The sequence below is a fragment of the Thalassophryne amazonica genome, chromosome 9, assembly GCF_902500255.1.
Source record: "Thalassophryne amazonica chromosome 9, fThaAma1.1, whole genome shotgun sequence".
Lineage (NCBI taxonomy): Eukaryota > Metazoa > Chordata > Actinopteri > Batrachoidiformes > Batrachoididae > Thalassophryne > Thalassophryne amazonica.
The window spans coordinates 104157967-104172319 of record NC_047111.1 but is presented as its reverse complement, the minus strand read 5'-3'; the positions used below and the strand labels follow the sequence as shown (position 1 = coordinate 104172319).

Sequence of the window (14353 nt, the reverse complement as noted above, 5' to 3'; positions counted from 1 at the left end):
TTTTGTAAGTATTTTTATTGACTTGAAAAAAGCTTTTGATGTTATTGACCACTCAAGATTGCTTCACAAGTTACAACAATATGGAATAAGAGGTATTGCACATCAGTGGGTAAAAAGCTACTTAGAAAACAGAAAACAGTTTGTTCAGATAGATAATATCAAATCAGAATTGTGTAATATTGCTTATGGAGTACCACAAGGATCAGTACTTGGACCCAAACTGTTTATTTTGTATATCAATGATTTTGTGAATGTATCTAATGTGCTTGGTAGCATTTTATTTGCTGATGATACAACGCTGTTTTACTCTGGATCAGATATACAGGAAGTAGCACAAGTGATAAAAACAGAATTGGAAAAGGTTAAGCATTGGTTTGATATAAACACTGTCACTAAATATTAATAAGACAAATTTCATATTGTTTAATGACAGAGCAAAAAAAATAACGTGTCATTACAAATAGATGGAATGGATATACAAAGGGTAAAAGAAATGAAATTTTTAGGAGTCATAATTGATGAAGATCTTACATGGAAGTCACACATAAATTACATAAAAGGAAAAATAGTGAAAGCCATTGCTGTTTTGCATAAAGTAAAATATTCATTAAATAGTTATGGTTTATTAACATTGTACAATTCATTGATTTTCCCATATTTAACTTATTGTGTAGAAATCTGGGGATCAACATATACAACGTATATACAACCTTTGTTTATTCTGCAGAAAAGGGCTTTAAGGGTGATTAGCAACAGTGGTTTTAGAGATCCATCTAATCCATTGTTCATTAAGTACAGGGTACTTAAATTTCGTGATTTGGTCGATTTGAAAATATTACAAACAATGTGCCAAGCTAATAAAAATGCTTTACCAACAAACATTCAAAATATGTTTGAGAAAAGAGTAAGTAGTTATAAACTGAAAGGAATAGAAGTCTTTAGAAAACCAAGATACAGAACCAAAGTAAAAGAACGGAGTATTGCAGTAAATGGTGTAAAATTATGGAACAATCTCAACAAAGAAATTAAAGAATTAAGGTCGCTTAAATTATTTTAAAAAACGTATTAAACTAGATGTATTAAGTAAGTATGAAACTATAAAATAAGTTAGTGGGCTGTAAGGAAGTAAAAAAAAAAAAATGTAATTTGTTAATAATGTATAAAATGTTTTAAGTTTAAAAATGTAACCTGTCAGAGATGTAATCTATTTAATAATGGTCATAATTATGAAATAAGTCAGTGGTATGTGACAAGTTAAAGAAATACAATCTGTTAAATAATGTTGAAAAATGACGCTGGATATTGAAAGATTGTATTGTAAAAAGGGGCAGAAAATATAAGACTTGTTCTTCTCTCTGCTCCTTTTCATTCTGGTAATGGAGATGCTTTATTTCTGCTTTTCTGTTTTTTTTCTTTTAAATGAATGAAATAAATAAATAAATGAATGAAATGAATGAATTTATTCACCAGAGAAGTGCCTGAGAAGAGCTTATGAAGTCATTAAATCGCTGGACAAATTTGTTTGGTGATGCTGATATCTTTGCAGACGAAAGACGGTCAAAGTCTTTCGGGTCCTGGTGATGTCTGTCTTGCAGTATGCTTGTAAGACTTGGACGCTAACCAGTAACCTAAGGTGACGACTGGATGTCTTTGATACAAGTTGTTCTCGAAGGATCTTTGGATACCGCTGGAATGACTTTGTATCAAACGAGCAGCTACAAAGAGAGACTGAGATGAGGAGCATCACTTCCATTGTGAGGGAGCATCAGCTATGACATTTTGACTATGTGAGCTGTTTCTCTGTGCTTGAGGAAGCTGGTGCCTGAGTGTTGAGGACCCCAGTTGGTGAAGACGGCCAAGGGGATGCCCACATTTCACCTGCCTGCAGTAGATAGATGGTTATTTTAGAGATGTCATATTTTAGAGATTCGCGGTAGCTGGCCCCAGACTGTGGAATGAGCTACCTCTTGAGTTACGTACTATTCCTGACCTAGCACTTTTTAAATCTAAATTAAAGACTTATTTATTTAAACTGGCTTTTAACACTTAGTGGGGAGGTGACATGTTCTGTTATTTTTATGTTCTTTTTTTATGTGTTGTTTTAAAATTTTATTTTATATGTGTTTTATTTTGTAAATTTGTGTTTTTAATGTTAAGCACTTTGGACACCAGTCGGTGCTGTAAAGCGCTTTATAAATAAATGTTGATTGATTGATTGATGTCAGAATGGACCGGTTGTCTGCCTTCGTAGTTGCCATCCAGGACCCAAGAGAGTTCTGTGGTGTTGTGGATGTCATAAAGCACAGCACCATGACGTCACCATACTGTTATGCAAGGCACTGAACTCCACATCAGGAACAACTTAGGGGTTAACAACCTTGCCAATGGGTCCTCAGCGACTTTCTAGTCTGACAGAATTGAGGTTCCTCTGGTCTTGAGCATACTGCTTTTACCATTAGATCATCACCTTGCTATGCCCGATCTATCTGTAAACGTGTACTTAGGAATGACACTACACCCTAAGTTGCCCAACTTTTCCAACTTGGTGAGAGGTTAAAGCCCAAATAAATAGGGAAAGGAGAACATCCAACTTCAAAAACCTGAAGCCAAGCTTTTTGGCACACCACCCCTACTTGGAAGTAGCTAAAGCTGAGGTCAAAGAAGAAGCTGACGTTGGACAAAATGTGACATGGGGCAATTAACAATCTGTTCTTCTCAGTTCCAGATCCCCCAAAACACTAAAGCTGTCTTCAGCCCATCATCTGTAAATATTTACAGATTGCCTCTTCCAGTTTCCCCTCATCCTCTCACCTCATCCATTTTTCCGCAATGTGCTTTGCAAAGCCCCCAGAACTGTTGGCTTTGATTAATAGTCAGGTGTCCAGGCAGTTTCCCCACCCGCTGTCTGCGCCATCTCCCTATACACCGATCAAGCGCTACCATCTGGGGACCAGCTTTTAGCCCCTCAGAGTGAAGCATCATCAGCTGGCCCACAGATCAAGTGAAGGTCAGGGTCTATAGAAAGAGGGGGGGAGGAAAGAGGGATGTCTTATAGGACAGAGTCACCTGTCTTGTGTCCTGCTGGACGCTCTGACAAGCCATTTAGGCTTGAATAATTCCTCTGTCAGCATTACTGATGAGTTTGCTCAAAGATCCAGTGGAGGAGAAAGGCCGACCACACGCACCCCACTCAGCGAGGCATTAGTCATGATAGGTGTGCCGTGCACGCCCTCTGCATAATGTATAAGGTTTTCAATGGGAGTAATAAGGTCTGTGTTCGCAGAACAAGTGAGTGAGGGGCGGCTGATTGTGTTTGCAGAACATAGATTCTCTTTGTAAATTGATGAAGTACAGAAGAGTGAAACAACTTGGCAGCAAAACAGATGAAAAACTCATTTAAGTTCACCTAAACACTTGCACACACACACACCTATACAAAGTGTTGTATGTGCACACGCACAGCAGGAGAACGTTTTCAGAGCCAGCAGCACAGATGCACTTAAAATACAGTTTGATTGCAAGCAGCCGCACTGTCTGTTCACCCGTAAACATGCTTATTATTATTATTGTTTTGCTTCAAAGTATATGATCTTTGATACAAGACCGGAAACTGAAGGCAGCAGTTATATGAGGAAAAATGGGTTGAATGACTGCTGTAGAATCATACCTGCAATTTAAAAGAGTTACCAGCCACACAGGTGTGTGCTGAGATGGTTGTTAGATCAGAAGAAGGTGCTCCTTTATTACCTCATGATTTTTGACTGATGACCAAAAGCTGGAGAGACGCCGCCGCTTATTCACATAAAACGCCAAAACAGAAAGGTGGAGGCTGGACCCTGGGCTCGTTCTCCATTAGCGCAAGTTATGACATGACTGACATCCATGACTCACTTGGTGCAGAAATACTTTTTTTTTTTTATTCATTTTTTCATTCATGTTTTGCCAATTATTTGAGTCAAGCCGCCCAGTCTACACTTCTCTATCTCTGGCCATGTTCTCTAACTCTTCCTGGGGAATCTCTTGGTGTTCCAAAGCCAGATGGAATATTTTTTTTTTTTTTAACAGTTGCACATTTGACATGCATTGTGTGCCAGCTGCACACATCCCACTCAGCATGCGATCAGCACCACGGACAGCAGACCTTCAGTGTGCACGCTCACTCTGTGTGTGTGTGTGTGTGTGTGTGTGTGTGTGTGTGTGTGTGTGTGTGTGTGTGTGTGTGTGTGTGTGTGTGTGTGTGTGTGTGTGTGTGTGTGTGTGTGTGTGTGTGTGTTTAAAGTATTTTGAGAAACATGAAACTTGTTCCTCAGCAGGAAACGAGGCTGATTGTTAAATTAGTGCCGCCACTGGTCAAACCTTTCACAGGGAATATTTAGGGCTTTATTGAGTGCATTTAACTGAACGGTGAATGCATTAGAAATAAAATGGCTAATTTCTGCAAAGACTAGTTTCCACTATTTTTAAACTCTAAACCAGAGTAAGTACTTGAGTGTTCGTCACGTTTGCCTCAGTACATTAAATTAGACTGCAGCTCACTTGGTCATTTTCATTAGTTAGCACTTTCATTTGTTTTTACTGTGTTCATTTTGTCTTTTTAAAGTGAGGTGGAATCGATTCAATGAAGGGAGAAGTGGACAAAAAAGTGAATGGGGAAGGAGTGGGGGGAGGGATGGAAAGTAGGGATTGTGAGAAGGGGTGGTGGTAAAGAAAGGGAAGAAAATAGATGGTGAGTGCAGGAAAGAATGAATGAATGAGGAAACAAATGAATGGCAAGAAGGCAGAAATGAAGGGGGGTGTAGTGGAAGTGGGGGAGGGACTGAGAATGGGAGAGGGATGTGGAAAAGAAGGGGAAGAAAGAACAGGATGGAAGGGGAAAGGAGGAAAGGAAGGAAGAAAGGAATGAGGAAAACAGAAAAGAATGGAAACCAAATGAAAGGAGAGGAGAAGAAGGAAATGAAGAGTGAGTGGAAAAGAAAGGAAAAGATGTTGATGGAGGAAGAGAGGTAGAAAAAAGTTTTAAAAGAAAGAGAAGCTGGGATGCAAATAATAATATTTACAGAGCAGTTTTAGATGAAACAAATTGCAAAGTGCTCTCTCCATGATGAAGTATAAACCCACAACAACTACTCATCCTTCAGCTGAACCTATTTGTTCAGTCATCACAGCAGATCTGCATTGGGATTTGGCACAAATTTTACTCCGTACCACCTTCCTGAAGCAACTCCAGTTTTACCCGGAGACACACACAGTTCGTGGACTTCCTAAGTGTTCTACCATCTAAATATAAATCAGGACCTGCTGTGTAACATGTGAGTTCTGATGGGATCAAGTGTACACAAAGCAGAGTGGCTGCATTCAACACACAACAATAAAAAATGATAAAACTTTAAATGTACATAAAAAGAAATTAGAATCAACACCAAATACAAACATATACATACCAACAAATATTGTTAAGTTAATTAAGGCACAAACATAACTAATCAACAATATAAAATACACATTTTCAAAATAATTTTAAAATCTGAAGTTACTTTGTAATGTCTAGCGACAAATTTAAAGCTGCAGTATGTAGGATTTGGAGTCATCTAGTGGTGAGGTTGCAGATTGTATTTTGTAGTTGCCACTCACGTCGTTGTTTCCTTTTGTGTTTTTACTTTATTGGCGATGGGGATTCATGCTCCCTTGCGCCTCCTGTCATAAGCAATACATATGAGCCTCCATTTCACACAAATGAAGGTTCTCAAGTTTGTTAGCCTGCACTAGCAACCAGTAGACAATGTACAGGGGAGCATCCACTGATTCTTCTTCTACAAACTGTGAGTAAGTGTGTAGCTTTATGTAGACAGAGGAACAAATTAAAAACCAAACCATCACACATACCAACAAGTATCATTAGATTGAGATAAAATTGTAACCTTTTATAAACAAAATTGTCAGATGACCTTTAAAAGCATCAGCTGAAGTTGACATTCTAATGTCAAGTGGTAAACATAAGGAAATTAGTGGAGGACCTAGCTGAGACATGTACGCACATCATTTAGAAAAGGAAAACTCAACTGTTCTAGACTAATATGACCCCAATGAACATCTTGAGATATGTGCCAAAATCTCTATCCAGATGACCACGCCCTTTTTTCATCTCAAGTGTTAGTTTAAATTCAGCTGTATTTTCTAAAGTGCAGCAGCTATAGATTTTCCAAGGTAATCAAAATGTTCAGAATGAAGGTTAAAATTTATTTATTTAACCTTTATTTAACCAGGTAAGTTATTAAGAAAAAAAAATCTTATTTACAATAACGACCTGGTGGAAAATAAATGGGTCAACTTATATATTACCATACATTGAAAGAAAACAAACATTTGCCAAACATAATTAAATTTCATTTTCGGTCATAATGTTGTAAATGGAATATTAATTAAAGTGAAAAATACAAAATAAAACGTGTTTCTTTAGAAGAAAGCAGTATATAGAGATCTTAAATGTTTTAAAGATTATCAAGGAAATTTCCCAACAGCCAATAATACAACTTATAACACCACATTACTGTTTCTTTTTTCAAACACATAATCACAACAAAATCCAGATTTGAAGATTATGCTCTTTCAGTGTTAGGGGTTCTTAAAATATCAAAATTAGAAATTTTTCACTCTTCTATGACCCTTCTCAACATGTACTGGTCATTCTGAACATATTGAGTACCTTGGAAAATGTGTAGCTACTGCAGTTTAGAAAATACAGCTGTATTTGAAGTAACACTCGGGTCGAAAAAGGGTGTGGTTATTTTTGGACTGTTCCTCCCAGATAGAGATTTTGGCACGAATCCCAAGTTATTCATTGGGGTCATATTAGTCTAGAACAGTTAAGTTATTCCCTCTTAAATGTGTGCATACATGTCTAAGCTAGGTCCTAGACTAGGTAGGAACAGGTGAGAAGGAGATGACGAAAGGAGGATAGGAAGGTAAGAGTGAAACATGAAGGAAAGAAGGAAGAAGTTCTTGTTTTGTGAGGTTGAAGGAAGTCAGCTGTATTCAGACGCTTTGCTCCGACAAAATGTTGCTACCTGAGTGTCACATTAAAGATTCCCCAGTGCCTAGACCCCCAATGTGTCCCACTGTTGTAAGCAATTTCACAGTCTGTCTAGCTTTTGGCTCGCCTTTCCCAAAATTTAATAGCTAGTATTCAGTTGTGCACACGCATATGGGGGCACATTTATCACACACCTCTTAATTACATCTGCTCATAGCCTGTCCAGAATGCTAAGTAGCTGTCGAGTATAAAGACTGGCACCTAGACCTCTAGCTGGTCATTAAAATTCTGTCCTTTGATCCTCCCCTAAACCCTCCTCCTGTGCTGTGAAGGAATCAGACAGGGAACATAAAAGCCAGCAGCTTGACTTTAGGTTCGACTCCTAATGCCTCCACTGAGCATAAAATGTTCATGAACAAATCAGAAGCAGATTTGTGTTGAGGTGTGTTTAATGAGAATGCATCAGACAATAAGCGAAACCTAACAGCAGAAGTTCTCGCTGTCAGTATGACGGAGAAATGATGAGTAGACTCCAGGGAGCAGTGTTGAATTTTGCATTACCCAGCTGAAATTTGATGCACTTTAAATATGCATTGAAGATGAAAGGAAGAATTGAGATTCACATGCACTATATGCATAATATCACTACTTTACAGATCCAGCTACATTGCCCATTACAACACACCAGGTGTCTGTCTATCATGTTGAAATTTCTTTTAAGAATTTTCTGAAGTTTGATTTTTGACATTTTTTTGTCCTGCAGAAGTGACAGGCTGGACCTATGCTATAAATTGTAAAGAGCTATAAAGTGCAAAGAACTAAATGCCACACTTGTCTAAAAAATGCAAGAGGGCAGACTCATGCACAAAGCATCATCTCAATATACAAACTCACCAGGAATTTGTATATTAATACATACAGCGTGTAAAATAAGTATTGACCATGTTGCCATTTTTCTCAGTAAATATATTTCTAAAGGTGCTGACATGAAAATTTCAACAGATGTCAGTAACTACCCAAGTAATCTGCACATGCAAAGAAATCAAACAATACATGTCCATAACTTATTTGTAATTATGTGAAATGACAGGGAAAAAGTATTGAACACCTGAAGAAATAGAGGTGCAAAAAGTCATAGAAAGCAAAGACACCAGCTGAAATCTATCGGTAATTAATAATAATAATAATAATAATAATACATTTTATTTGTATTGCACCTTACATTTCAAAGAAATCTCAAAGTGCTACAGCAAGGATTTAAAAACAGATTTAAAAACAAATTTTAAAAACAGATTTTGTACAACCATTTCAAAAGATAAAATATCTAAAAGGCCTTTTGAAATAAAAATGACTTTAGGCCTTTTTTAAAGACCTCCACACTTTGTGGGGCCCTCAGGGTCTCTGTTAGGGAGTTCCAGAGCCGAGGGGCCACTGCCTGGAAGGCCCTGTCTCCCATGGTGGAGAGTCTGGTCCTGAGTTGGTGAAGGCAGTGTGAGGAGGTGGTGGAGCAGAGAGATCTTGAGGCAGTGTGGGGTGAGAGGTTCGCTGAGGTAGGCAGGGGCGGTTCCATGTATGCACTGATAAGTGAGGAGGCAGAGTTTGTACTCTATTCTGTATTTGATGGGCAGCCAGTGGAGGGATCTGAGGACAGGGGTGATGTGGTCAAACTTGCGCTTCCTCGTCAGGACCCGGGCAGCACAGTTCTGGATGTGCAGCAGCTTTTGCAGGTTTTTACCAGGGGTCCCGACGAGGAGGGCATTGCAATAGTCCAACCTGGAGGAGACAAAAGCATGGACCAACCTCTCAGCATCCGGTTGGGAAAGGGAAAGGGAAAGCAGTCCTGGCCCTTGTCAGTGCAAATTAATATCAGCTGGCTCAGTCCCAACTGATTGCCTATAAAAAGGTGTCTCATTACCAAGGTGTCACACAAGAAACATCTCAAAATGGGTAAAAGCAAAGCATTCTCTCAAAATATTCACAAACTTGTTGCAAAACATACTGATAGCTTTGGTTACAGAAGAATTTCTAAACTTCTTAATGTTCCAGTGAGCACTGTTGGAGCCATAATCTGTTATATAATGGCTCAAATTGTCCTGTTTATATGTGCCATGAAAATGGAAAGTTGATAGGACTAATATTTTTGTAGAAATTAGGGATATTAGCTAACAACAGTGAGCTGGGCTCCCAGGCCATTCCAGCAGGGGCAGTAAATCATTGATATATTAAAAGCCACGTGGTCTCTGTGTACGTGTAAGTAAGTCCCTTCGGCTGCTCTCTTGTTTGCACTCGGGGTCGCCACAGCAAATCCAAAGTGGATCTGCATGTTGAATTGGCACAAGTTTATGCCGGATGCCCTTCCTGACACAACTCCACATATGTGTATGCGTGTATAACTTCAATAACAGACAAACTGGTGACAGCTGACATTTACCGTTTGGTATCCTTATGTATTTTGGGTCAAGGATGAATGCTGCCAAAATGGAACATTGATAGGAATAATATTTTTGGAGAAACTATGGATATTTGCTAACAACACTGAACAATGGACATTGATAATTACATTCTGGACTCACATGCCATTCCAGCATGGGGTGGTAAATCAACTATATATTTAAAGCAAAGTGGCATCTGTATTTGTGTATGCGTGCGTGTGTGACTTTAGTAAGTTCAATGTAAGTACATAATATAACTGTAAATAACGTTAAAAATACATGGATGACCCAAGAAAGTGAAAACCCTTATTTCCATTGTGGCCCATTTAAAAATCAAATGACAAAATAGAATTAATAGTAAAATAAAACAATAATAATAACAATGATAATAGTGTGTATATGATAATAAGAACCTAAACAGTTTAGAAATACATTAATACAGTAAATTAACATAAAAAATATCGTAATTAACAGGAAATAAAAGGGTTGAGTTCTTCCTATAAAAACTGTTGCTGTCTAAGGTTCTAAAAACATTCTGGAATCACACGCCATTCCAACTCATTATAGAAACTTCACATAATTTATTACCACCCTTGAGAAATGTCAGCTACCTATTTTATAAACACTACCCAATGTAGAGCCCGTGGATCCCCACGGACAACGTGCTCGTTTGTTTTTAAAAGGCTCACTTAATAACCACCGCATCATACAGTACTCATATACAGATTGATTTTAAAGTCAACTCCAGTTCCACACCTTTATCTAGATGGGCCTCATGACTCGACAGGTTCTACTTACCTGGGATATATCATAGTTCTGTGAATGTCCTCGGAGGCCATCATCTACAGATTAGAGAGGTGGGCACAAGATTCTCGGTTCAAATCCCCCTCAGACCAGAAAATCACAAAGGTCCCTTCGTCAAGGTCCTTAACCCTGAAGGTGCCCCCAGTGTGCAGCACGCTGACATCAGTGTGCATTATTGTAAAGTGTTTTGTGCATCTGCATCAGACGGAAAAGTGCAATATAAATTCCATCTATTTACCATCTACAGTACCGTGCTTTTCATGACTGGGGCTAAAGTCCTGTACTGTACTTGGCGTTTAACGTAGCTCGTTGTCTGTTGCTTCCTGGTCAGTGTTTTATTAACTTTGTTTTGTTTTCTTAAATGGACTACATTTATATACCGTAGCACTTTTTCATCTGCATCAGACGCTCAAAGTGCTTTACAAATAATGCCTCACATTCACCCCGATGTCAGAGTGCTGCCATACAAGGTACTCACTACACACCTGGAGCAACTAGGGGATTAAGGATCTTACCTAAGGTGACCTAAGCAGTTTTCCAGTCAGGCTGGGATTTGAACCGAGGATCCTCTGGTTTCAAGCCCAAAGCTTAGCCACTAAACCATCACCTCCCCTTTCTTCCATTTTATCATGCGTTTGGCGTTTGTATACAATCTTGTGCGTGTGTGGAGAGCTTGTGGCGTGTAAATGGGAGACAGTGTTTGTAGATGTGTTCAAAACATTCTCCATCCTCCAACGAGTGCCAGCAACCATGTGAAATGTGTAATATTTGGTAGTTTGGTGGCGAGTGCTACACGGTCCTCGAAACGACCTGCACCCCCCTTCTGTGTGAGGGTCTAACATTTCATATCACACCCTTTATTAAAGTAAGTCTTTTCTATTTTGTGGATCTGCTCATTTATGTAGATCTGACCCAGGTTTGCCCCACCTGCCTCAGCATATTTTGTGAAAAGCATTTAAATGTATCTTTTAAGTTATTCTAGTAGTCCAGCAGCCCAACACACAGATGTATGTGGAACCATAATCTCTAACAGGTAATGATAGAACAGGTGGCGGCTTCGTAAATGTCTCTGTGTGAGCTACAAGCTGCTATAAACTGATGCTAAAATGCCACTCTGGCTTTGATGTCGAAGTACAAAGAGTCACCTTGTCGGCTTTGTGTGAATTATCACTCTCGTTTCTGCCATTTTGTTCTCCGTGCCAACTTCCCTCTGCTTGGTATTCCAAGTACAAACACTGTGCATATAACATTTAGTCTCAGTCATTGCTAATGGATACATCAACACAGCGTCGTGTTCTTACTGAGTCGCTTACACACACAGACGGGAGCTGATGATACACATTTTGCTGTTGCCAGGAAACGGACTCCGGGGTGTACACCTGTGTGGCTTCCAGCTCTAGCGGGGAGACGAGCTGGAGTGGAGTGCTTACAGTCAAAGGTAAATTGTCTCTGCAAGCTTTTAACATGCACAAATGGCAAATATATGAAGTGTAAATACAGAATACTAAATAAATAATAAGCTGTTGCACACCTGAAAACAATAACACTGACCTATTACTATACCAGACACTTCATTAGGTACACCTTGCTGGTACTGGGTTCAACCCCCTTTGCTTTCGGGAATGACTTAACCAATTTAATTCTTCATGGCACACTGGAGATTTTGGTCCATATTGGCATGATTTTTGTCCGTATGACATCTAGTTGCCACACCATGACATTACCACCAGGCTGAGTGGTTGGTATGAGGCAGGATGGCTCCATGCTTTCATCTTTAAACCAAATTCTGGCATGACCATCAGACTGTTCAATGTCTTCCAACCTTGGCCTCACATTCCTGTTCTTTGCTTTCTGCCAGCTGATAGACATTTTACCCAATCCAAGGCCTCTCCTCGGGGCCATAACCCTCCCAATCCACCAAATACTGAACCCCACGGCCACAGCAGCAAGAGGCCAGGAGCCGCCGCACCATGAAAGCCGGGCCACCATCCATGTACCAGGCAGGCCGAGAGGGAATGGCAAGAGGGCATAAAGGACTGGACCTAGTAGGTTTGATCTGACTGGTGTGAAAGTACAGATGATTGCGCAGTGACTTGGGGAGATGAAGGCGAACAGAAAAAGGGTTAATAAGTTTGGACACAGGAAATGGACCAATAAACCTGGGAGCCAGTTTACGAGACAGTCCTCTCAGTTTTAGATGGCGAGTGGAAAGCCACACTTTTTAGCCAGTCACATAGGCAGGAGCAGGGGACCTCCTGCGGTCAGCAGCGGCCTTATAGGCCTGTGAGGTGCAAACTAAAACACTCTTGGCCCGCTCCCAGGTTCGTCGGCAGTGGAGGATGAGGTGGCATACAGAGGGAACCGAGGAGCCGAGATCTAGGGGAGGAAATAGAGAGGGTTAATGACCAAAAACAACATGAAAAGGTGAGTAACCGGTAGATACTGAGGACATGTGATTATGAGCAAGTTCTACCCAGGACAGTTGGACGGACCAGGTGGCAGGCTGCTGGGAGGCTAAAATTTGGAGACCTTTTTCCAAATCTTGGTTAACCTGCTTGGTTTGACCATTGGCTTGTGGATGGTAACCCGATGTAAGACTAGCTGAAACCCCAAGGAGACGGCAGATTTCCACCCAGAAATGTGATCCAAACTGAGGACCTCGATCAGACACAATATCCTGGGGAAAACCATGGATCCTAAAGATGTTAGTAAGCATCACCTCAGTGGTTTCCTTGGCTGAAGGTAACTTGGGCAGGGGAACGAAATGAGCCATCTTGGATAATCTATCAACCACAGACAGAATCACAGTATTTCCTCTAGAGGGCGGAAGACCAGTTACAAAATCCATAGAGATATGTGACCATGGATGTGTAGGAACGGGCAAAGGCATTAACAGTCCAGCAGGTGGGTGATTGGGCGTCTTACGCATTGCACAGGTTTGACAAACATTAACATATTCAGTCACATCTTTGACCAGTCCCGGCCACCAAAGTCTCTGTTGAAGTACAGATCGAGTCTTTTTAATACCCGGATGACAAGCGAAGCAACTGTCATGTCCCCACCTGATTACCACCCCCCTGAGCGCGACAGGAACAAAAAACCTATCAGCGGGACAGCTGGGAGGCACCGGAATCCCATCAGCAGCTGACCAGACTCTCAATTCGATTCCCCACGTGAGAACCGAGACAAACAGGATGCAGGCAAGATTGGTTCAGGATCTGGTGAGGTGTTGATGGGTTCCCCCTGACGAGACAAAGCATCAAAAGAAAAAAAACAAACCAAAACCCCAATAATACAAAAGTAACAAAACTCCAACCCTGACAGAGAGAGACGCTGTTTACTGGAGCCTCCTCTTTTTCATACTATTCCCTGTAGATTGTCCATTTCTGAAATACGCAAGCCAGCCTGTCTGGAACCAACAACCATTCCACGTTCAAAGTCACTGAAATTAATGCTTTCCAAACCTGATTCACAGGAAACCTCGTAACCCCCACATTTTCCATCTTTCCATGATCTGCCAAAAGCTGGTTTGCTCATTTGGGCATCTGTTGGCTCTCAGCCAGCTGAATGAGGTGAGAGAGAGGGATGGAAAATGTGCAGGTTCCAGGGAAGATTGTGGCCGATCCCTCCCACCCGGTCACAAACTCGTTGAGGTCCACCAGGCCAAAACCTCAAGACACAAAAACAGTTTCTTTCCACCTGTAGCTACACTCACAGACAGTGCAGCTAGACTCACAGACAGTGCCAGAGACCCCCACTTACCCCCCCCCCCCCACTACCGCAAAGTGCAGATTGGTCATCCCTGCACTGTTTTTGCACAGTCCCATTCCATTCCATTATATTTATTTAACAGTGATTATAGTTTTGCATATTTGACTCTTGTACTTCTTACAGAAGTATTTTTTTTCTTTTGTTTTTCTTATTGTTTTTGCACACATAACACCAGATCAAATTCCTTGTATGTGTGAACTTACTTGGCAATAAATTCGATTCTGATTCTGGTTAGGAGGTATTGAGGCCCAGGATAGGGACCCACAGACTTAAACTCGCTTTATTTCCCTGTCTGATGCTTGGTCTGAATGTCAGC

General features: G+C 40.4%; 1 protein-coding gene across 5 annotated transcripts in view; it reads left to right on the top strand.

The window, feature by feature from the left end:
- Positions 1 to 14353, top strand: part of robo3 (roundabout, axon guidance receptor, homolog 3 (Drosophila)) — a 539598-nt gene that overhangs the window by 477344 nt on the left and 47901 nt on the right. For all 5 annotated transcript variants that reach the window (XM_034178891.1, XM_034178888.1, XM_034178890.1 and 2 more), the window contains one exon: positions 11623 to 11704. In XM_034178891.1, the coding sequence (XP_034034782.1) occupies positions 11623 to 11704 (82 nt within the window). The remainder of the gene's footprint in view (positions 1 to 11622; positions 11705 to 14353) is intronic.